This window comes from Eufriesea mexicana, unplaced genomic scaffold (assembly GCF_001483705.2).
Source record: "Eufriesea mexicana isolate 0111107269 unplaced genomic scaffold, ASM148370v2 scaffold967, whole genome shotgun sequence".
Classification (NCBI taxonomy): domain Eukaryota; kingdom Metazoa; phylum Arthropoda; class Insecta; order Hymenoptera; family Apidae; genus Eufriesea; species Eufriesea mexicana.
The window spans coordinates 206,801-231,835 of record NW_016909100.1 but is presented as its reverse complement, the minus strand read 5'-3'; the positions used below and the strand labels follow the sequence as shown (position 1 = coordinate 231,835).

Below are 25,035 nucleotides of genomic sequence, written 5' to 3'. Positions count from 1 at the left end.
CTGTCGTTCCTTGCGCTCGTTTCGCGTAAACGCCGACGTGGACGCGGAGTAGGAAGGGAAGGAAAAAATAAGAGAGCCATGGAGTCTCCGTGTACTTTGTTTTCCTTTTCTTTTTCTTCCATTTTTCCCCTTTTTTTCTCCTTTTTTCCATTACCTTTAGAGGATAACGAACCACCTACAGTCCCGGCTAACGATGGGCACTTAAAGTTTAATCTACCTAATTAATAGTGCTCGTCTATTACCGCGAGGGTCCCCTCATATTTCCTACCCCCTCGCGAGCTATATCCACCGGCTACAACCCCCGGGAGCAAAAAGCGTCTCGCCTAATGCAGGGAAATGGCTGTTTCCTAAGTTTTCGCCGTTCTTTTTTTTACCCGAGCCCGTCTTTAGACCGAACCTTACCCGCGTACCTTTACCGACAGCCTCTTAATGCCCCCTCTGGTCCCCTTTTTAAACATCGTGGAACGACATCGAGTCGGAGATGACAACGTTTCGATCGCCTAACCGGAGCCTAACGCGAGATTATCACGAGGCGGACGGAACCTGGCTCGAGGAGTATAGCTCGACGAACGAACCGACGCACGCGAGTACGAAAACGCTGATTGTCGCAAATTAATGGCGAAGGCCTAGTCGCGACTAGTACGACTTCGGGCTCCTTAACAACGCAAATCTACCAAGGTTTCTTTCGAATCGATGGAAAGAGTTTTTCCCTCTGCCGAACTCCCCTTTAACGAGGAGTGAAATTTCATACGTCGGCGAAGCTCCTTCGAACGGTCGCGCTCGAGCGAGTAACACGAGCGGTCGGCGAGAGGTCGAGTCGAAGTGTTTAGTATTCCGGCACGTAAGCCGGCTCTTCCATTTCCTCTTAAGAAATCCATTTTTCCTGTTGGAACGGTCAAGAGTCGCGCGAGATCCCTATCTCCCGTTATCTCGCCTCCTGTTCACCTGTTTCTCCCTCTTATTCTCTCCCTTCCTGTCCCTTCTCGTCCCTTTCTCTCTCACTCGCTCTCTCGCAGCAGCGTGTCCGTGAGCCGCGAGCCGACTCGCTTCCCCTTCGCTCGTTCCGTCGATATATCTCGAATTGGCGGGCGCGACCATTAATTTCATTTTATCGCCGCATGGGATTCGAAGCGAGCGGCGCGGTAATGCGTTTTAAATGTAAAACAGGCTAAGGCCTTCGGCGTTAACGGGACGAGTCGTCGATAAAATTTGATTCGAACCCGCTCTCCGCGGCTCGTCTGTCCGACCTTGATCTTTGTAACTCACCCCCGCGCGGGTATCTACTATCTACGATCCTCGACGGTGTCCATCGAGAGAGTGCCGATCGACAGCGAATCCGATACCCGGTCGTAAATCAACGGGAACACCCTGACTTCCACCGGCATCGACAACTCCACGGAATACTCGTTAAAATCGCCCGTCCACGCTCCGTGCACGCGTCGACGTCGAGCGGATAGCGAAGCTAATAAAGGCGACGCGCGACTCGATATTTCAGCCGGTGGCTCGCGTTTTATCGGCCCCACGGCCAGGGTGTAGTTTTCGGTGTCCCCGACTCGGCTTGTAATAAAATTGATACTCCGCAACGACGTCGTCGAAACGACGCTGACACCACCGGCGTCGCGCAGCTGCACCGAGAGACATAAATTATTATGCGCTCGAGATCCGAAGCCGACGATCGGTTCGGTCGCTAGCTCGCTAGCTCGCCGGCAAGAAGGATTCGGGAAGCCGACGGAGGGAAGGGGTGGCCCAAGGGGGTAGGCGAACTAGATGGGTATCGTCTGCCGTTAAGCGGCTCAGCCAGCCCGTACAACTTGCTTCCACCCTGTCGTCCCGCCGAGCCACCCCCAGCGTCGTCCTAGAGGACAAGGGCGGTCTTGGTGACTTTATGAATATTCTCTTTGTGGAAGTCGCTCGATGCACTCGTTCACTTAGAACACGCCGGTAGCTCGGCTCGGTAAACACCCGGCCCGCGCCACCGCCGGCCACCCTCCACCGCCTCCACCGCGACCTTCTAATGGAGAAGGAATTATTTACGAGCAAATCATTAAAGTAGAACAAATAGTTCCGGGTACCGTACCAACCGCGGAAGAGGATTCCCGAACGCGAAGATTCCGGTCGAAAAACGCCGCGATTCCGTTGCGGTCTGATAAACGTCTGCGGTTTCCCTTCGTTTCTTCCGGGGTCGTCGAACTCTCGCGGTGGTTCCCGGACGGGGTGGAATCTATTCGCGAATTATAATTTTTCCACGCCACGCGGCCGCTATCCGCGAACGTCCTAGACAGGCGCGCAAGGGTGATCCGGGCTCCGTTTCGCCAAGTTTCGCATCGAAATCTCGACCCGGCGAAATAATCGAGTAATCGAGTAAACGTGCCGGCGGGCGGAGCGGAATCACGGGGCGAAATTTTCAATGCGATCGATCAACGGCCGCCGGGGCGGAGGGTCTCGACGGATGAAAGCACCTTGCCAATCCGAACAGCCTCCGGGCAGCCACGGTGTATCGTCGACTGCGGAGAAGTCAATGGCGTTCTCGGCTAACTGGCTAGCGCGGCCCCGCGCTGCCAACTGGCCATTCGAAATGCGCAAACACCGGCAACAGTGGTCGGTGCACCGCGAGGTCAGCCGACGCTGGATTAATTATGCACCGGCCTTCGGCCAGCGCGCACTGTTCTCGCTCATCCAGCGGCCAATTAGCTCCAAAAACAGTCGCGAGAGCCGAAATCCTCTTGCGGAGCAGGTAACGTCGCGACAAAGAGGAGAGGGACGGTGGTGCACGTCCTCGGGGAGAGACTCTTCGCCTGGATTTTAACGAGCGTTTTTAAATTGCAAATCCGCGATCGAACCGGTTTCATTAAGCCTCCGGCGTGATACGTAAAACTTATCGGGGTTCGATTAAAGCCGGGTCTAAGTCCAAGTTAGAAGACGGTGGATCGATACGAAGGATTTAAATATCGATTCGATGAACGGAAGATATTCGTTGGACCGGTTAACGAGAGGTCCGACGCGACAACCTCGACATCCGAAATCCCGAGGAAGCTACCCCCTCAGCCGGAGACACGGATATCATAATCGACTCGGGCCGAATGCGAGTCGCGTAGCAGAGGGGTAGCGAGATCGTCGGATTCGTGGGTGAAAGGGAAATAAAGGAATCGGAGAGGACAACGGTGCAAATGGACTGGTTCCTTCGGTCGCGTGGAAGCACGGGCGATGGGTGGAGTATCGAAAGTTGGGAGCGCACGAGACTGCCAAGCATTAATCCCGTTTAGCCGGGGTTTATTGCCCGCGCGAAGTAAATTGGTAGGGCCCGCGCTAAATACCAGGAATACAGTTTCCATCGGCTATGGCCACGGTTTATCCGAGTCCCTGCCGACCCCTGGCGTCTGTTTCCTGCGTCTCTGTCTACGCCAATGGAGATCCGGCGTGAACGGCTGAATGGAGGACGACGAGAGCGAAAGGGCGCGAGAGCTCGAATTGGAAAACGGTCCACCGGATGGATGCGCGTGTACGGTACACTACCCTCCAGAAGTATTCCTCAGCCTTTGTTTCCACGGCCATTCTCCGCGTGCTCGCGAAACGCCGCGCTTGGCGTCGCTCGATCGCGCGTTTCCCGTCCCCATTATACCCTCCCCGCACGCGGAAAAGCGCATTGGGGGGTAACGTTGGAGCGCGTGGTGAAGCGTGGCGACGGAAGCGAAAGGAAGGTCCGCTGCAATTCGTCAACGAGCGAAGAACAATCGATATCGAGTAGATTCGACGCACTCGAAGATTTCGCGGTAGCGTTGCAGACGCAGGCAGCGTCGAAACGCAAACGGAACGCGCGTCGGCGCGGCCCCGACGGGCTAGACGCGTGCACGAGGGTCGGAAGGTACACAGTTATTGCATTAACTCGTCATTGTCATTTTTATCACGTGCCCACTTGAATCAACAGCGCTGCCGGTGCCGGCCCGCGTCGCTCATCTGCGAGCCGCCTTTCTCTCTGCTCGTCCCCTCGAAACCTGTCCGCTTGTTTTCGCGCAACTCTTCAGCCCGACCCAGCCCGTCACCGGGGTGAATTCGCGGTGCTTCGAGCCCTGTGTCCCCTACGTTTCCTGCTCTCTGTTGGATTAGCCGCTAACGACTCGTGTTACTCGTTTGCAACGCAATTTTCCCTCCCTTCTCTCACTCCCGTTTCCCTCTTCCTCTCCCCATCGCCCCCTCTTGCGCACCATCTATTCCCGCTGTCGCGGACCAGCCGAACCCCTAATTTTTCGCCCGTGGACGATGAGGAACGGTGGATTACCAGAGGACAATCCGTATGGAGAATTTAGAGAGACGAATCGAGTCGTGGGGACCCTTTGGCCTTCCGCTTTCGAGAGGAACAATTAATAATTCGATGATTCGATAGAGGAAGGGAAGAAAAATTCGGGCTCGCAGGTCGGAGGACGTATCAAGAATTGAACGGGCCCGAAGGCGGGTGCACGGGAGCAAAGGACGACGCGCCTTCTGTATATTTTATCCACCACCGGAGATATTCTCGTGGAGCTTTGTTGCGACCGGCGTGCACCGTAATAAACTGGAAGCGCGTGGGAGAGACGAAGATGCTGCAAAGCGTAAAATTCAAAGGGAATTCGAGAGAAGGTGACGGACGTATGAATGCTTCCGAGACGACCGACGGTCCGACTCTCTCGCCGGCAGCCTTGAGAATATTGTTTATTCAGGATCCAAGGGCGGGCTGGTCTTCGCGGCGAGACACACGCGCGGTGCAGGTAAATATCGATAATCCATAAGCACGCGCACGTATCGAGTTTTACGGTATTACCGACTCCCTCGCCGACGTCTCGAGAATTTCCGAGGAGTTTGCGCGAGGAATTTCGTCCCGAACCGCCACGAGATTCCTCCGAACCTGTCGCGACGACGAGACTCTTCCCGCGTCAGCCTGAGACCAGAGTTAGCGGCAACGCGATGTTGGTCGCGAAAATCGCGAGAGAGATCATCGAGTCGATGAGAAAGGAAGAAAAAAGAAGAAAAAGAGATCGAGGGTTCCCTTGGCAGGGAAGAGACGGTGGAGGAGATGAAATTGGAGGTTGGCTCGCGCGGAGATGAAAACGATGATGGAGACAGGATGGACTGGCGTCAGATGGCGAGAGAGCGGCTAGCAACGGCTAGCGAACGAGCGGGATTAATTAAGGTCGTTTGTTCGGCGATTTGCGCTGAAATCAAATCGCGTTGGACGAGCGCGAGCACGCGCGCGCGGCCCACGCCGGCACAGCCAAGGAACATAACGAATGGGTATCGCGCGCGTTACCAGGAACCGGTAATGCTAGGGGACATTGCACGAACCCGTCGCTCACCATTACTAAGCATTGTGTCTGCGGTTCCAGGCGATTTGTACCCTTGCCGACCACGCGTCAGGGACATTTATTAAAGCGGCACCGGTTCGACAGAGAGAGCGAGGCAGAGTGGGAGAGAGACAGAGGGGAAGAGTGGGACCATTTCGTGCAGCCTCTGACCCTCGAGGGACTCGTGATCGTTCGATGCTGAAGCACGAGGGTTGCGCGACGTATCGCGACGTATCGCGACTTTCGACATCGAGTTTTCGACTTTTCATCGCGTAACCTTCGTTCTTCGTGGTCCTGGAGAACGCGAGGCACGCGAGTCCCTAGGACCAAGGAACCGGTCGATGTCGCGTATGATCGGGATTCGAAGGGGAAAAGTAAAAAGCTAGACGAGGTTTGAACCATCCGAGCCAGGAAGACAGAGACGAGGGCTAAATTTGCAAAAGGGATTTCGCTCGAAACTGCGGTTGCCTTTCGTCCGGAATCGTGTTACTCGCCCGCGATACACGGCACGTCTCTACGCATCGAGCGTGTTCGTCGAAATTAAACAACGTATCCTCGGTACTCGGGCGCCGTGCTGTTGGCCACAACCCCCTAGTCGAATCTCGTCCCATTTAGTTTCGTTTACAGCGGGATGCTCATTGACCGTGCGAATGGGAAGTGGGCGTGTGCCGATTTCTCGTAGAATACGCGCGATCGTTGGCTAAACCACGGAAGAAACGCAAGATCGCGCGATCGATCTGTCAAAGTTACCGCGAAGCTGCTCGCTTTCCCGAGCCTTCGAGCGTTGAAAATCGTAGGAAACGCGAGGAAGCTGCGCGAGGTTGCGCTCGCTAGCGTCAAATACGCGCCGCGAGGCCAAGTTATTCGCTGGCTAACAAGATGGTAGCTACAGGGGTGTTTAGTAGAACCACGGCTCGTTAAACCGCTTAGAATGGGTAATTACGATAGAAACTTTGCAAACGAGCCGGCGAGAGGATCTAATAGAAGCCCGTGCACGAAATGCACGGCTTGTACGCGTGGCCGCGTCTGTGTCGGCAAGGAGCATTGTCGGTAGCATCTGCTCTTCCGTTCGAAACGAAAGCGTGCACACGCGAATAAAGGTGCGCGCTTTAAATCCCCTGGACACGCTTTTGAGCCCGACCATGCCAATTCAATCGTGTACGAACGAACGAGGCGTGCTTCGTGAATTTCGCTGTAATTTTACGTGCCGTCGGCAGAGGGTGCGCGCCCGTTTTCTCTGGAATTTCTCATTTGTGCGATGAAAATCCGTTCGGCCGCTAAATTTCTGCTACGCCGGAACTCTTCGCGTTCGATCAAACGCGTGACAAACGCGGAGACGTTTTTCCATCATCGGCCCGGTTTCCAGGGTGTACCGTTCGGCCATTGTCGGTCGATTCGCGTGGAACAGAGCCGCGAATCAACGAGTTCGAACCTATGCAGTCTATCGATGCTCTATTCGCTCGTGGAATCCCGTAGACCGATCCGTTACCGTTTCCAATCTGCGAGCGGGAATTCGCCGTGGCAGCAGGCGCCAATTTGTACGAGTTCCCGTTCCCGTTCCCCGAGAGCTTTCGTTAACGATAAATTCGACGAGGAGCGTGGAAAAAAAAGTCGCGATCGCTTGCGGACGCGTCGCGAGTTCGGCTCGGAAACGGGCAAGCAGCGTGGTTAGTTGGCGGTGGCTTCTGACAGGCGGCGAGTGGCACACGGCGGACGAGCAGCTTCCGTAAAAATATACACTTGGCCGGGCAAATAATTCGGATGCTCGTCACGCGAGCGCGCTCCTTTACGGATTAGCCTGTCAAAACTAACGTCCGCGGACGAGCGGCGTGGAACACACGCGGTCCACGTCCGACACCGGTGTCTTCCATCATCCTGCCGCCCCGTTGCCCCGCAACCCGCCCCCGGACCTTCCTGATAAATTCACGGCCTCGTAAAAGCGTCTTCCGGCGTCCCTTGGCTCGCGCCGCCATGAAATTTCGAATAAATTCACGCGGTAAAAGTGCTAATGCGCGCCGCGCTCTTTCAACCTAGCACGCCACTGCCCGAAATTACCGACCCTGGCCACGTGTAAACTCGTCGAAGACAGGTGCGCGATATCCTGAATAAAACAGCGTCTAACCCTCCGCGCGTTACCCCGAGCACCAACCCTCGCACTTCTAACTGCTTTCACGTATTTTACGGTACGCGGCGCGGCGCCGGCAGGAAATCCAGTTTACAGGCGATCAGGAAAATTCCAACGGGAAGCGCATCGCGAAACTTCGTCCATCGACGCGAGCCGAGCTGTATCGACGATCGCGAACACGCCGTGCATTTCCTCCGAGCAATTAGGGAAAAGGAAACTAAGGAAAAAGTCGAGGGTGGTGGGGGGTATGGCTTGATGGTAAAGCCGATACGTTCGTGACTAGACAACGCGATAGACGCGATCGAATACGAAATTCTATTCGAATGCAGCTTTCGCGATCACGGTGATACATCATCCATAATGAACGAGGACGAAAGGTACGCGTGCAAGCTCGTAAATAACGCACGGCTGTCGAGCATTCTTCAGTCGCTATCATTTCGAATCGACGCGTCGAGGTTCGCTAACGTTCTCAGAGCTTGATGATACGCGACGCGTAAACGAGCCTGTCCCAGAATTATTCCCCTCGTTTTTCATACGACAGCGGGGAAACGCGCGGCGAAAGAACGAGCAGCCGGCACGGTGGTAATTATTAATTGGTTTGTTTAACGCGCCGCAGCCCGCGGGAGAATGCGCGCGGTTTCTCGGCCGGGCCGAGTTGAATTAAACGAGAATTCGTTTTGAAACGCTTCTACCGGCGTGTTCAGCCTTCAGCACAGGCCACGTCCAAGGCGGACCCCGATGAAACGCGTGCAAACGTTTCGTTTTCCGAACGCGAATCTAGGCCTTTCGCGCGCCCGCACGCACGCCCCGAGTCACCTTTTGTTTCGTAATTTTAATTACAGGCGAGGCAGGCGAATCGTGTCACGATGCGTTACCAACCTACTGAGCCTCGGTTCTCACCGACTCTGAACGCGCACGTATTCGCTTTCCACCTTTTTCAGGCATTTTTCAACATTTCCGTCCGATAAACCGGGATACCTGGCTACTGAAAAATATCGCGTTTCGCGAATATTCCGCGCGTTAGAGTAGAGAAAAATAAAAATTGAAAATGTGTCACGCGTGTAGGATAATTTTCCCCGAAGGTGGAAACGGAATTCTCGTAGCAAGTAAAAGTGGATATCGACGCGCCGTCAAGTAGATAAGTTCGCACATAGTCAGCCACGATAGTCAACGTGATTTTCAACGGAGTTAACCCTTTGCACTCGAGAGGCGATTCTCAGTCGCCATTTTATCAGATTCTAAAGATCGATGTTAATTACTATATCAAATTTAAAATTACCAAACGATGCGTGGAATATCGAAGTCAAATAATTCTATGTTTTAACACTTTAATGGCCGCTCGCACATGTGTGTGATACTAAGCCTGATTAACCCTTTGCACTCGAGAGGTGAGCTTCAGTCACCATTTCATAAAATTCGCAAGATCGATATTAATTAACATATCAAATTTAATGCAATGTAACAGTGTGCAAAGTATCGAAGTCAAATAATTCTACAATTCTATTATTATACAATTCTATATTTACTGCTCGAAAAAGTATTGTCAGTTTTTTAGTAGAGAATCTTTGAATTTCTACTCTTCTCTAGGCAAAAGTCGTCGAGTGCAAAGGGTTAATAATTAATAATTATAACACAAAGGAAAAATATTAAATTGTTATTGTTTTTTTATTTATGCGTATGTTCGCACATGTTGTATTGTTTCGTGAATTTTGAATAGAGTTTTTTAAAATTATTTCTTCAAAAATATTGCCGGCCACTAGCAACGTTTGACTGCGTAAACGTGCGGTCATTAAAGCGTTAATTTGCATACGATTTCTTATTTACCGTTTTAAAAATATCCTCGACTTTATGACAGAAGGTCTTCGAGTTACTATTTTTGTGTTACGAAAAAATCGTCGAGTGCAAAGGGTTAATAAATACGAAAATAGAGGAAACTTGACATGCAATAGCGTTCTTTCAATGTTTCGACACCGCAATGATATTAGTATTAGTGAACGTGATACTGAACTCACCCAGTCCGTCTTAACACCTTGCTCTAGGATTCAAGTTCCGATGCCACGTGCCATGATCAACGGCAGAGTCGGTCACACGTCGAAACATTCCGTCCGAACGCGGCGAAGAATAACACGCAACTGAGACAGGAAATATCCGCGAAAATTAACTACGAGCCTGTCCGAGCCTGACGATGTTTACATCGAGTCCTAATCCAAACCACGCCTCTCGCGACACTCGTGTTTGCCCGATTTCCTTACCATGAGGCTCCTACAATATCGTAGGCGAAGCAGCTAACGAGCACCGAGACACGTCATATATTTCGTCCTTGATCATTCATCGACTGTTAAAGTAAGAAGCGTGATCGATCGCGAGTCGATTAATCAAGTCCTTGATGTAAGAGGAAAAGAGAGGCCTGGGTTAACTCTTTGGGGCACGCTGGGATTAAAAGTACCCCATCTTCTCGATGCATCGAGACATTTTTAGTCTCACTTCGAAATATTGCAACAGCTACATGCGCATAGGTTTATATTAACTACGTAAAGCAGTTGGTAATACCTTCGACAAACGTTATAAACGTATTCGCTTGTGTTGACAACAATCAACATGAGACAGTGTCCCACCCTTTAGTGCCACCCTATTGCGAGTAAATGGATAAACTAGTAAGTAGTAGTAGTAAGTACTAGTAAATCTCGTAAAATAAATTCGTTTCCAACTGCGATCTAATCTCTCGAGGACTCTCTCGCACATAACGTCTATATATAATGACTGTCATTCACCTACTGATTGTTTCTTCGCGACTCTGTTATACTCGTCACACATACATTCTTCCACGCAAACATTCCTCACACTCATATCACACATTCTATGACAACCACTACCACACCTATTACAACAAATTCAATTAAATTAAATTACACCAATTTTGTTTTATTTAACACTAGATTTACGGAACCCGTCAATTTGATGGATGGGTTGCTCCAATTATACGATAGTATCAGATTTAGTTAATTTATATTAAGACTGTTAATATCGTAATTGATTTTAAATTAAATTAATCGTTAAAAAAAAGAACAGTCACGTGGTTTCCTTTACCTGGAGTTCAATTTGACAGGAGTCCGTAGAAATAGGTATGCAGATAGCGTTCGTAAACCTAGTGTTAAAACGCACTAAAATTTCTATGCATCATGGGTCTATTTTACTATCTGAAATCCTGTGCCACAAAGAGTTAACCCTTTAACTGCCACATCGAAATCATATGTTTCACTTAGGACGCCACGTCAGATGCACCGCTAGACGCAAGATTTCTTCAAATATCTTTTTCACGTTCTAATAAAAATTTTTAATTGTTCAATGGGGCACTTTTTACTTCAAAGTATCATGTAATTAGCGGTTATATTCAAAATGCACTAATTGTCAATTTTCATTCAATGTTGTTTCAATGCAGTCTAAGTAGTTCAAGCGCTCCGGTCACTAATGACCATCATGGCGTCACAGGAGAAACCGTGGCCGGTCACATATGACCAAGACGGCAGTGAAAGTGATAATCACTGTCTCTGTCACGTTTTCTCGTACGATAGCGTACATGTCCAGGTATACACGCGTGAGCTATGGTAAACGAGAGAGAACTCGGGGAATTCACGCAATGTCGAGGAACCTATAGAAAGAAGGAATCGGATGGACATCGGTCAGCGACGAAATAATTCCTCGGCTCGGATCCTCCTGATCGTTGTCACTGGTCCGTCCACCGATTTAATTGCACCTCCGTTGAAACCCGATCAAACGTTGTTGGCTAATTAAACGCTTCTCCGCCCACACGGGTCGTCGTCGTGGCGAGATATATTTGCATCGCGCCTACGACGCTCTGTCGGTCGAAAAACGGCCATCCGAAAGGCCAGCGCGCGTAATTATCCTCGACGTGTTCCTATTGCGTCCTTTGTTCGCGTCTCGTCGCGTTCTCCGCGAATTCACGCCAGATTTTCCAGCGATTCCGAGGACAAACGTTGCGAGGATAGCTCGTTTGCCGCTGCACGGGTCTCGGGGTGTCCCGCGATATTATTTATCACTCGGTGAGAAGCAAAGCGTATTTGTCGTGGTAAATTTTCGTGCATCGAGGATCGTTAGGAAGGCAGTCTGACCAAAGGTAGCTCGACCGCGGAAGATCGTAGCCAGGTTTCCTCCGAGCGATCCTTTGTGCCTGCGCGGTAACAGGACACTCCATCGCGACGCGCAAAATCCTTAATTATTATGCAGCAAAGCGAATCAGGAATCCGGATAATGCTAGCAGTCGAACTGCTGTACATACTGGCCGGTACGTAAGGGTTTACGTAGAACGGTTCAGAAGGGACCGGAGGAGTCCCTAAAACCGCAGTGACCTCCAATTATCCTGTGGGTACCACGTGGCCCACGTGGTACCCATGCTCCCTACGGACCGTCCGCAAACACCCCTATGTCGGTCGTCTCGCTGCCTATAACGTCCCTCGGATTAATTCATTATTAAAATAACCCCGTTCCCCGTGAGTTTGTTATCGTCGACTATTACAGCGGAATCGCGTGGAATCGAATTGCAGCCTGGACGGAAAGTCACTTTTCCTCGTACCAATTCAACGACGACGCGGAAAATGTTCCTCGAGAGAGGATTCGTTAAGGAATTATTGCCGGCTTAGAGGAAGGACGTGTTCGCCGAAAGAGTGGTCGATGTCTCTTCGTGTCTCACGGTACGCGCAATTGAGCAGGATTTACCTAACCTAGCTTCCACCCACGGGTCGTAGCTCGGGGAAAATCAAAAGTCCTCATTAGGTATTCCGAGGTCGGAGAGGGTTCCTCGCCTGGCAACCCTCTCGTCTTGAGCCCAAAGGCAGCCTAAGACCGGACATTTCAATAAACCCTGGCAAACGCGTGGGTTTAAACCACTGACCGCGACGGGTCCTGGTCAGCAGCTTCCTCGATCAAATTGCGCATGTCCTCAGTCGAATGACTGCGATCGACCGATCTTCCCGTCACGATGGATGCCGCGTTTTCTTCCGACACCGTTCAAGGTCCGCGCTTAAGAGTCCATCGAATAAACGGTCCAAGAGAAATCTGTCGGGGTACCAGGGGGTCGTCCTCGACGAACGAGCTATTAATAAATGAATAACGTCGAGGGCGGTAAGTGGCAGTCGAGTCGCATCGAACAGCCCATAAAACTTTCTTTTAGCCAGGCTGGCGGCAACGCGTTCCCCCGTGCCCCACGATTCTCTCGAATTAGCGAAATGATTTCCGGGAAAACTTTCCACGCCGCGCGTCCTCGGTCACTTTCTCCCCCATAAATCTATCTCCCCTATCGCGAGCCGCGATTCCGCCCTTCCTCCATCGGGGCTCCGCTCCGTTGCTAAAATTCGATCCGGCATTGCGATTCCGCGTCGAATAATCCCACGGAGAAACGAATTACGGCGCTTGATTGGAACGAACTCGACCAGAAGCTCGTCGCGCGTTGTTAACAAACTTCGTTAAACAAAGTACGGCAAGTGGGACGCGTCGGATCGAGCAGATCGAGCAAAGGCGATCGCGATCATCGGGAACGATAGTCCGTGGACGAAGCGCATTGGTCGGCGAACTTTTGCCAAGATGGAAGTTCCCTGCTCGAACACCGGGCGCGCGTATAAACGAAGCACGACTGGTAGATTGAAAAATTGTTCGCGAGGGGAGGGGAAACGGGAACGTTTTCGTTACAGCGCAATTCTCGGCGATGAGGAAAATACGTCGTATCCTTTATCAGAGCCTCGTGCGAAAACGCCTTTCAATCTGCACCCGTCTATCTAGATCCCCTGACAGGCGGGCCAGGAGTAAGCTGGAAAAGTACTCGCCGTATTTTTCGTGCGCGCAAAACGAATCGTCTCGATCGCGAACGCGTTCCACTCGTCCGGCTTTAAAACTTCATTTCCCGGCATTCATTTCCGACCCCCGTTGTTCCTTTCCGGCGAGTCGAGCGTCGCGAGAAGGGTTTCCACACACGTAGCCGGGCGCCCGGGTTTGTCTTCGTTCCCGTTTCTTTGTCTTCGAGGCGATCGGGTTCGTAAGAGAGTTGCCGCTTGTTCCAGAGGAGGGAACCACGAGCATCGGCCTGATCACGGTTCATTTCGCCCGGCTCTCACGACGCCGGCCAACCCCGTGCCACGTTCGCCTTCTTCCTCGCCCGGCAAGGAAAAAGAGAAAATACACGATCGTACGAGCCCATAAAAATCACGCTCCTTTCTCCTTTCCTTCCGCCGATGGATTATTGACTTTGCGTTTGTCGGACTCGCAGGCCGAATCTTCCCCGGCTGCGCCCGGGCCGTCCCGCCCAATCTGCCCGGCCACGGTTTTTCTTTCGTAGATTGAGGCCACACGGGTCGCATATTGGATCGAGATTCGCCGGAAATCGGAATGTTTGCCTTCTGAGAGCCCGGCCTCCGGCCGGACCTCTTCATCGCCTCGATCGAACACGGAAGAGGAGAGATACCTCGGAAGAGGAGCGTGGGGCGGCCGTATTAAAGCTCGGTCGATAGATTTGCAACGCGGCGTGGGTTTAATTTTCCGTCGAAATTCATTTCCCGGACGTTATCCGTGCGATCGAACGAGGAGAGGAGGAAAGAATATGGCGGATGTCAGAGAGAAAGAAGAAACGTCGCGGGCGAACGCGTTCGGTTGCACGCGATCGGGGAGACAATTTGCCGAGCAAATGATGTCGTCGAGCCGGAACAGGAGTTTGTACTTAAATGATGAAACCAGAACACAGCTTTGTCGCATCGGCTGGAAGCCAAATTGGAAGCCGACAGCGTGGCTCGAAAGTACCGACGGCAATAGCACGAACAGACGGACGGACGAACGGACTGACGAGCAAAGGAGCACCGTTAAAGTCTCTTGCATCCGGTAAAACGCTCGCATGCGAGAGAGAAGCGGAGAGAATCCGGCTACCGGCCACGGCAGAGACTGTTCGCGACTAAACGAGCAGAAAGCCAAAGCAAAGCCGCGTTTGGCCAGTATTCGACGCGCCAACGGCCGGTTTAATTACTCCCTTCATAGAGACACTAAATATTCGACTGTCTGTGAGGTGGCCGACCGGACTCGACAGCTGCGCGCACGCCGCCCCGCCTCTCATAGAAACGATAATTACGCGGGCAAAGCTCGCCTTCCAACGCCGTGCCACTGTCACGTTACCCGTCTAATCCCGACTTCGATCATTTTCCGCTCGATTTCCCCCGATTTCGCTCCACTCGCCGTCGCCTTGGCCGGTTTACATCGCGCGTGTCACAGGTGAAAGCGAATCGCCAGTCAACGTGGTCGGTATCGAGCGCGGGATCGACATCACCGTGATTTCCTTACAGGTGCACAGAGAACCCCGTGGAGAACATTCGAGGATAGCGCAAAGAGTCGACAGACATCTTCCGAAATTTAACCCACAGCCGAATAAATTTGTTTCAAACTCTTCCTCGCTGTATTCGCACGCCTCAGACTCTTAATTGATTCACGCGCGCGATGACGTTCGACGACAGAGTCCTCGGGTGGAACTTTTCTTCCCCGAAGCAAACTCCGTCCTCAAACAACCGTGGAAATTTCGTTCGCCTAGGAGGAGCAGACACGAAGCCGACGCGTACACGGCTGCCTGCGAAATAATCTAGCTCGTCCTTTAAAGCCGATCGTTCCATCGCGCTCCACCCCTCTTTCCACCCCTCGGCCCCTGTCTCCCGATCGCCCAACGACATCACCCCGTTTTAATTAGCTTTACCGGCTGGTAAACAATAAGCTCTTATTTCTGATGAATTAATTTCCAACAAATCCAGGCAGCGCCGGCTCGCGCGCAGCCGCGTGCGCTCTTATTCGAGCGACGAGGGCTCGAGTCCCGCTGCGTAACGAGCATCCCCTTTTGCTATCCAGTGTTCCGTCGGTTTCCTGGAATTTCTGGGCCGCGTTCACTCGTTCGTCCCACCTCCCGATGGCGAAGAAACGAGCCTGGAACAACGGGCCGCGAGTTTCCAACGATTCGTCGGTACCGGGGAATAAACTGGGTTAACGTGACATTTCGTTTCGTTTCGTTTCGTCTCGTCTCGTCTCGTCTCGTCCCGGGATTCCGAGTGATAATTTCCATCGGCGGGATAAGGGGTGGTTTCGGTTGCTCTCGATAGCAGGGTTGTTCCATCCGGAGCGGCGCGCGAGGGTGAATCATCCCCGTGGGCGAATATTCAAGCGAGCAGGTAATCGCGGTAAGGAGGACGCGTTGCGATGGAAGAAAATCCGAGCGGGAACGGGAAGAGGAAGGGGCGGAGCGGGGCGGAGAGCCGCCGCGGCTTATAGCGGCGCGAGACGCTCATCTGCATTTCAAATCGCGCGCCCTCGCCAAGATTTCCACGCGGCACTCTGGACGTTCTGTGCGACCGAGCGCACGCGGTCTCTCTCCGATGCCCGAGAGAGCCAGAGAGAAGGTCGCGTGTCTACCACGATGGAATCCAATACGATGGATTCGGGATCGCTGCGCGGCCATTTCGCCCCGGCCGAGTACACGCGGATCTGGCCTGAACGATGGACGAACGAGTCGGAAGTCGGCAGCCTTTCCGCCTCCGACCGACTACACGTGTTCCTGTCTCTGATTAAACTATCGAGGCATGGAAACGGCCTCCTCTGGCTGACGAATGGCGGTTCGTTCGCCGGCGTCTCCGACCGACTACACGTGTTCCTGTCTCTGATTAAACTATCGAGGCATGGAAACGGCCTCCTCCTCTGGCTGACGAATGGCGGTTCGTTCGCCGGCAGTAACGCATGCGAGGAATCCACGATGATTTAGGTGAAAGATAAACTTACCTTGCCGACACCGGTGAGCTCCTTCACGCCTATCCTTCGCAGCAAAGCCGGTGGCGCTGGAGGCGGAGACTTGAGAAGAAGCGCGGCGTATCCATTCGGGAAGATCGGCAGCTCGTCGGAGCCGATGTTCTCGTCGCCCGAGCGACGTCGGCGATGCGGGCTCGACGAGAGGTTTAGCTTTTGGGCTGCTCTGAAATGCCAAAAGCCACACACCGTGTTAGTTACCGCTACACTCGATCCGGTCCGGACGTTTGCATAAAATACAGTTCGCGGGGTAACGCTCCGTGGAAACCGCGACAGCGCTCACGGCCTCGCGCGTCTCGTAAACTTTTGACGGAATTCGCGGGTAACGGAGAAACGAGACACGCGCTGCGAAATCGAGGATCCGCTTAAATCTCGGGAGAGAAGCGTCGCCGCGGCAGGCGGTCGTTGGTTCGTTCGTCTCGAAGGTTTCCCGCGAGATGCCTATCCGGGAGATACGGAGGAGCGAACGGTAGAGGAAAGGGTGGTCGGATTGCGGAAGGTATGTGTCTCGAGGGTGACTGGGTGACATACTCCGCGAGGCGGGCCGGTAATCAGCGAAGGTAATGTGCCGGAACCCCGTGCGCGGTAGGGCACCGCGTTTAAAGGGGTGCGCCACCAGAAGCTGCCTCGGCGAGACGAAGAGGGAAGAGGGTGAAGAGGTGTAACACTGGGACCATAGGGCTCACTTTTGGCGGGGACAGAGGACGTTTCAGGGGCTCGGTCGCCCTAACTCCTGCAGCCCTCGGGCCTCGTTAACCCACGCTCTGTGAAATTGGAAATACCAACGAGAGAGCCAACTCTCTCGCCGCTCACTTCGGCCCCCTACCCTCCAGCCGTCGTACAGAGAGCAGCCGTTGCGGTGTACGCGTGCAAGCATTTGCAACCGCCCTGTGGGGCGTCATAAAAAATAGAAAGGACCGTGAACACGGGGGTGGACACGGACCGGTTATCAACGTTCCGCCGCCTAGCACCGGCCACGACTTCCGGCCGCATTACGCGTCCGAATAATCCGCGCCGTTTGCCGCGCCTCTTCATGGACCGAGGCTAATAGTATCGCGGCAAGATACTCCCCTTGCGCCGGCAATCACGCCGGATCCTATGATTTTTTAACGCCACTCGCAACCATACGCTGCGACGACGTCGCGACGTAAAAAATTCGTTACCGAGCTCCAGCCACTCGGCTCGCGGAGATAAATTTTTCGCCAGAGCGGACGACGGTGCAGCTGTCCGAATAAAAGCGTCGCCGTACTCGTTCCGCCATTGCTACGATCTACACCGTGGATTACGCTATTTTTCCCATTTTTTTCCCCCTCCATCTTTCTTCTTTTTCCTTCCATTATCTCCTGCACGGGATCAGGGAGAACAGGGAGACTTGCAAAGGACGATTGATTCTCGACGAGGTATCGAACGACTGTCATAAAGGTTATTCGTTTCTAAGCACGCCAATCGACGACATTGGATCCCACCCCGATGTGAGACCGCAAAATCATCGCGTCGTTCACCCCTTCTTCGCGGGATCCGCGTATCGTTCCGACTTTTATGCCCGCTTTAATTATTTACCGTCCCCTTCGGTGTCAGTTGCGAGCCCCGATTTTACGAAGCGGAACTCGAACGGACGAGTCGGCGCGCCGCTCGAATTCGCCGAGCGATTTCCAAACCGTTTTTACTGCCGCTTTTTATTCGTCCACGTCGATTTTTCAGCTACGCTCGACGACGCGTGCAACTGGCCATTCGCCGGAATAGCGGCGTCGATAATCGAGGCGTCAACGAACCGTCGGTTCGACGGGGACGGGGCGCATCGGCGTTGCGGTGAAGGAAAGAAAACTCGTTGGGAAATTGGTGACAGCTCTCGGATGACCGTCGATTGCTCGTCGAGGAGACGAGAGCACGCGGCAAACTTATTTTACTCGGTCAAATATTTAAACGAGGAAAGTAAGTTTCGATTGGAGGGAAACTTTGGATACTTTGCGACAGCCAGACGTCGGAGTCAACAGTATGATCGAGGAAACGTACTTTGGAGGAAGTAGTCCCGTCCACGCGTCACTTTTCCGTCTCTCTCTCTCTCTCTCTCTCTCTCTCTCTCTCTCTCTCTCTCCTCGCGGAGTCTACTTAATTAAATCTCTTAATATTTAGTCTGTCGGAATAGGAGAGTTGCCGTTCGCAGCGGTAACGAGACGATCGTGACTCGTGCTTGACAAATTAATAACAGGGAGGGATATCGCGATGAAAGAATGGAGAACGATTCGCTCGGTTCATTAGCATTTATGAACCTGTTGCCAGTGATACGACTTTGGCTCGAACGGCGGAAAATTCCGACGAATATCGCGTGTCGTTCCGTACAACCCGAAGCTATTCCGCGTCGAGTGCACGGGGTACAACGGGGTAACACCGCTTCCAGTTTTCCGAGGGAATTTTATTAGAAAAAGAGCGTCACGCTCGAGCGGACGCGGAGGTTTCCCCTTTCGAGAGAGGAAAAAATCGGTCGCTTCTTTCATCGGCTGTAGCGCGTTTCGAGAACAGCGAAAACGAAACGGCGGAGCCGGAGGACGCAGGTGCGCAACGCGCAAACGCAATCTACGCATCAATCACGAGGAACAGATGCGGTACCGGTGCTCGCGTCTTTTCAATCTTCGACGAAAGGTCATTTTCCCGCGTCTCTATAATCGACCATCGGCAACGATATCGCGAGCGAGAGGAGCAACGACCGGCTACTTACTCGCCGGGAAATTTATTTCTTCGTAAGAGCAATGGCTACCTTTAAACTACCCCCCAAGGAATATTTGTCTCGCACGAGTAAGCGGACCGTGGCTAGGGTTTTTACGCGGAAATGAGCGTCTTGTTTCACGACCAAACGAGTGTTCTCGCGAGAGTAGGGATGCCGCGGGCTGATTCCTCAGTGCTGACGAAGCGAACGGGGTAACTGGCGTTAAAACGGCGAACGCTTTATAAATGTTCGCGCGTAATCCGATCGCAGGGACATCGATCATGCGTCGCTGACCGTGTCCGACGTTGACGGGGTCCGTCAGGGCCTCGCGTCTCGTAAATTTTCCCTCCGTTCCACTGCCTCCCACCCCTCCTCGCTCCGCCGCCCTTTTATATCGCGACGAAAGTATCGAGGAGCAAAGGGGGGGCTAGCTCGTAATTCGCACGGAAATTACACGCTTAATTCGCGATGTTATTTACGAGCGAGCGGACACTCGCGCCCTCGGCCACCCTCCTCCGCCACCCTCCTTGGCAACTCGCCACGTATCTCGGCTTAATCAAGGAAATTATGGCGCGAAGCGCTTTAAACGTCGAGGGCCGTTAGCAAGGTCGCATATCTGCCGCTCCGGCGCCACTGATACGCGGCTGGCCAGGAATTAAAAACTTCTAAAAAGACGCGCACACGCGAGCATCCACGCCCAACATCGCCGAGAATACACCAGCCTTCTACGTGCCAACGTTTTTAAAGCGACGCGAAGCCGAGACGACGGAAGGAATCGATTAACGTAATCGAGGAGCTTCGTGATTCGAGAAATTGAGCGCATTCCAGCTCCTCTTCTTCTCCCGGACGACTTTCAACGCGTCGGCAGATCGAGTATAGAATTTTTGCTCTCGGGGCTGGAAAACATTCTGCCCGAATTATATTTTCCATCCCCCATCGACTCGGCGCCGCTTCGACAAACTTGCCGATCCCGTTAACTCTTACCAGCCACTTGTTCGTACTCTCGTCTATTCGACTGGCCGGAAACGGAAAGAAAACACGGAGAATTCCAGCGAGATGGATGGAGAACATCCGAGAGGGCGCGGATGGAAGTACGGATAAACCACATCCCGATGCCCGCCTCGAAACGACGAATCCTCCCACCTCTAGGCCCGCTCCTGATTGAATTGCCATAATCGATTCGTGAAATATCCCGTCCACGTATTCACCGACCTCTCGCATTTTCTCCGCTTCCTCTTCCTATCGCGCCCTTCCATCTGCATCCGCGTTTCGACCGTTCAAGATAATCAAGAGGAGACCCTTCCTTTAGCACCCCTCCCGCCCACCACCCACTCGACCAATTCCAATCGATAGTTTTCCACGCGAACAGTGTCAAAATTCTCGGCGCTTTCCACGCGAACACGATCCACGAAACACCACGCGAGCGAATCAATCGTGCGAAATAAAATCGCGATCGAAATAGGGTGTAAACGATTCCTCGATTCCTCGATTCCTCGCTGTTACGCGCTAACGTTAACGCGGTAAAAATGAAGCGCAGCGAGAGAGGAGGAGGAAATCAGGCGAGCTATACGGTAACGAAACACGCCCCTAGTTTCCAGGAAACGCGGTGCCCATTCCAGATGCACTTTTTCCGCGCGGAATTGCACGCTAAATCCGCGAGAAACGGAGAAAACGGACGCACCGTTTAACTTACATGGTCGTACGTGCTGGTTCCCGTGTCGTAAATCATACGGGATGCCGGGAAACGATGAGGGTGGAGGCACGTGGAGAGAAAGGGAAAGGATGTCTCAGCTGCTCGCAGCTACCAGCACTGATTGAATTGCTTCCGCCGTTTTCTCGCGTGCGTAACAAACCGACAGGCGTATACTCCATCCCTCTGCCGTCCCTCGTAAACTTACCAGCCGTTCCCAATGTTTCGACGCCAAGTACCTCCGGTTCCATATTCTTCTCCTCGCGAATAATTATTCCCGCCGTGTCGGGACTGCGGGGAATTCTCTCGCGCGTAAACGTCGCAGAGGGTCGAAGCTCGGGCGCGGAGAGCGCGGACCTAGAGGAGTGCGAGCGATACGTGGCTCGCGGGGGGTGAGAATCGCGATAACTCCGGCTGCGGTATTCGCCGATAAAGCCGACGATAAGGACGGGGCCTCGGGATGAGGCGGTGACGCGAGCGAAAGAAAAACGAAGCGAGAAGGCAGCGAGCGGGCAAAGGCGGAAATTGCGGGCTACAGATGGACCGAACCCCTTGACGGTCCTTGAGCGGCGAGAGCCGGCTCTTTGTGATCCCGGCGCAACGCGATGCGTTTCATCCTGCAGACACATTACGCTCGAATTGATAAGAACGAAACAGAAAGGAGCGTCGGCCGAGGGAAGGCGAAATCGACGGGGTGCGAGGGAGGAAGAGAAGGAGGTAGGGAAAATATCAGCCAGGCTCCCTTCGATACGCGCCTACGTGTATATACGTACGCGAACTCGCCAAATTGATGTATATAGAAGGGGGATGAGCGCGGCTCCTCGTCCATCAGCGGCGCGCAGCACGGGGTTGGTTGCAGCGAATGTCGGTGCAGGCAGGGTGGATAGGCAGGGACGATGTGCCGGCTCGTGGCAAGTGCAATGAAAAAAGCCGCGTATTTATCGGCCATGGAGAAAAAGTAGAGAGCTGGGACCGGAACGGACCAGCGAGATGAAACAACGCGGGGAAGGAAAAGGACGGGGGGGGGGGATTCGCGGAAAAGTAATCCCGCGAGGGCTGTGAAATATAGTTACGCCTTCGGAGTCCACGGGAAGATCCACGGGGGTTGTCTTCGGGGGTACGCGATCGGTTCGTTTCACGCCGCGTTACACGCGTAATTTTCGAATATTGTCCCGATTCGTTTAAAGGACGGGGGGGGGGGAGAGATTCGCGGAAAAGTAATCCCGCGAGGGCTGTGAAATATAGTTACGCCTTCGGAGTCCACGGGAAGATCCACGGGGGTTGTCTTCGGGGGTACGCGATCGGTTCGTTTCACGCCGCGTTACACGCGTAATTTTCGAATATTGTCCCGATTCGTTCGACGTATTAACGGCAGGACAGCGGAGGATCCACCTCGGCGGGAATCCGTGACTCGTCTGGCTGGAGCGGCCATAAATATTCAAGCAGGCGACGACAACGATCGGGAAAGGAAATGGCGGAGAGCGGAGGTGATCCGACCACGCGCGAGCAACCGTGGAAATCTGATTTGTGTTACGAAAAAGTTTGATTGCCGCTACCTTCCAGAGGGTGTCTCTGCTCCAAGACCATCCCCGACGACCGATCGTCCTCTCGGCCACGTCTGATGGAAATATTCGTCGCCTTATCGCGTTGCTCTTCAATCCGAATCTGGTCTGGTAGACCGCCATCGCCGGCAAACTTAATTTTCTGGCTCGTAAACCCGCCACTATCGAGCTTCCACCGAACTTATTATCGAGTACCACCAAGTCGGCGCAATCTTTGGGAAAAAAGACAATCGCGTTTCATTATACACGGTTGGGAAATCCAACCTCGACTGGTAGATCGCGAGGATCGATTTCGATCGAGCAACTGGGATAACCGCCAAAGTTGCACTGTTCCCCCGGAAGCTGCTAATGGTCGTCGGAAGATCGACGATTCGACGAGGCGGCTACGACGAGAAAAGGCGCATCGCAGCCGCAGACGAGTATGTAAATACTCGCGCCGCCCCAGAACCGGCGAACAAGCGTTCGCAAGTTCGCGGAAACTTGTCGGAAGAGTTATTTGCGCGCGCAGTTCCGTAGCCGCGTAGCCTAGAGAAATATGAATGCACCTGGGGATTCGCCTGGCCTTTTACCGCCGCGACGTAAAACCTTCCGGTCCAGGAACACAGCGATGTTCCGTTCGCGAGCTCGTTTCGCACCAACTTTCCGGCATCTTCGCGAATTTCACCCGCGACAGCTTTACGCGTCTCGTCCGTCGCGTCGAAAGCGTATTTTACGACGTAATTGCACGGTTCGCCGTCGAGGTTCAACCAGAAATTTCTTCGCCAAACGATATTATATTCGCGGGTATTCCAACGAAAAGCTCCAAATCACGACGAACGTATGGAAAACGACGCGATAATAGTTATTCGTCGGGAGGGTGGTTTTAAAAATAAAAATCACGACGACCAAGTGGCTTTCGATGAACCGAGTTTCTTGGAGCGCTCGCGCGCGCGCACGCGTCGCTGTTTGAAGGGACTGGGCATTTATTGGGCGGGTAGAATTTTATTGGCGCAATATCGAGTAACTTTCATTTGTCAACAGTGACGATGCTCGTTGGCTGTCGGTTCTCTTCAAAGCGAGAGCCAGTCACATGTCGGTGGGACGAATAAATTTTCGATAAACCGACGTCGACGGGCGACGATCGCTCCGATTTCGCTGTCCAGACGACGCGACGGCGCGTATCGAATTTCCGTCGTCGAAATAACGCTGAAATATGCCACGCGCATGACAGGAACACGTCTGAGCACCGAATCCCTCAAAATAAATCATATACCGTTGCCGGAAGTTTCGCTCGATATCGAGATGTTAACCCTTGGATTACCGGTCCCGTGGCCCGTGAGAAAGCGGAAGACACCGGGAAGAAGATGGCGCGATGGCGGCAGAGCACTCTGGAACGGGGACGACGGGAAATTCGTGAACGCGGAAAAGATTAATCCGGCGAGGTCCGGACAGTGTCTGCGAGAGTTCCGCGTGTGTACTCGTGTGCGGCCAGGTATCGATCGACAAACATTGGCCGGTGGACGGGGCGAGGAAGAAAAACAGCCGGTTCTGGGTTAGAAATAACAAATCGAAACTGCCAAAGCCGCTTTCGATTCGATTTCCCGAATACTCCCAGAGGGAGCGCGAGTTGGCGAACGAGAGTCGGTGCTCGTCTACGCGAGGAACACGTTAACAAGCGAAAAAGCGGCAAGGGGTGGAGAGGGTAGCGAGCTCGTAGATCACGAGAAGCGTCGAAGCCTCGAAATATCGAGGGGTTGCAGTCTGGTTAGCATAATGTCAGCCGGGAGCGACGGCAAGAAAACGACGGATAGGGAGAGGGATAGGGGCCCAGGTAAGACGGTGAGGAATTTCTTAAAAATGTCAGACAGGACTTTGGCATAGTCGCGGGGGAGAAGTCACGCGTTCTATACGGGCCGCCATAAAATTTCGCGTTATCGACAGTCTGGGAGAAGGCGGCGCGCGAATGTAAAGCGGCAAAATATTCTCGTAGGCGCGGAGCGGGGTTATGAGGGGGCACGCCTAACGGGGAGCTATCGATGCCTGTGGAAAGCGTTCTGCGAATTACCCGGTGGTAAAGTTCGTGGGCTTTCGCGGGATTCTCCATTCGAGTCCGTAAGGTTCATCGGGGGTTCTCGGAATGCGCGCAAAGACAAGGTAAGATGTCGAATAACGCGTCGCGTCTTAACATCCCCTTGCGATACTTTACGATCCCCCCCGTTGGCACCTCGTACGTGGAAAATCGAAGAATCCGCGAGACGAGGAGGGATATGATCCGTTACCATTCCGTTTCATTCCGTCTGACGCATAACCGTGCCCGTTCCGCGACGAGGGTATTAACAGGTTTTCCCTTTGTTATCAGGGCCGTCTACGCGGAAAGGTAACGTTCCCTTAACAGGCGGCGCGCTGATTTGGAAAACCTCCGCCGCCCGAAGCTTTCCGCCGGAACGACTCTCGTTTATCTTCCGGCAGCCGGAGTTCGTTCGTCGAACCGGCTAAGAGAATCTTCAAGAGCCAGCGGAATTACGCGCACTTAAATATGACATCGCCTACCGTGGCACGTAATAAGAGCCGCTAAAACGGAGACACCTGGCGAATCGCGGCGGAGAGTTTACGGTCTTCAGCGAAAGGGCTAAACCCGCACCGCGTTCGTCTACTGGTCCATGGAACGTACAGCCGGGTTTACGAATGCGACGAAACAGCCTAATACATCCGACTCGTTAACCTTTATCTGCGGGTAATAAAGCCGGTGCACGGGATTCGACCGCGAGACCCTCTTCCTCCTCCGATTCTCAGCCTCCTCCTCCTCCTCCTCCTCCTCCTCCTCCTCC

The 25,035-nt window shown here is 53.2% G+C and overlaps 1 protein-coding gene across 1 annotated transcript in view; it reads right to left on the bottom strand.

Moving 5' to 3' along the window:
- The window catches only part of LOC108547278 (uncharacterized), a 295,432-nt gene that overhangs the window by 103,968 nt on the left and 166,429 nt on the right, over positions 1-25,035 (bottom strand). Inside the window, exon 7 of the mRNA XM_017899726.1 lies at positions 16,249-16,438. Coding sequence (XP_017755215.1) covers positions 16,249-16,438 — 190 coding nt within the window. The remainder of the gene's footprint in view (positions 1-16,248; positions 16,439-25,035) is intronic.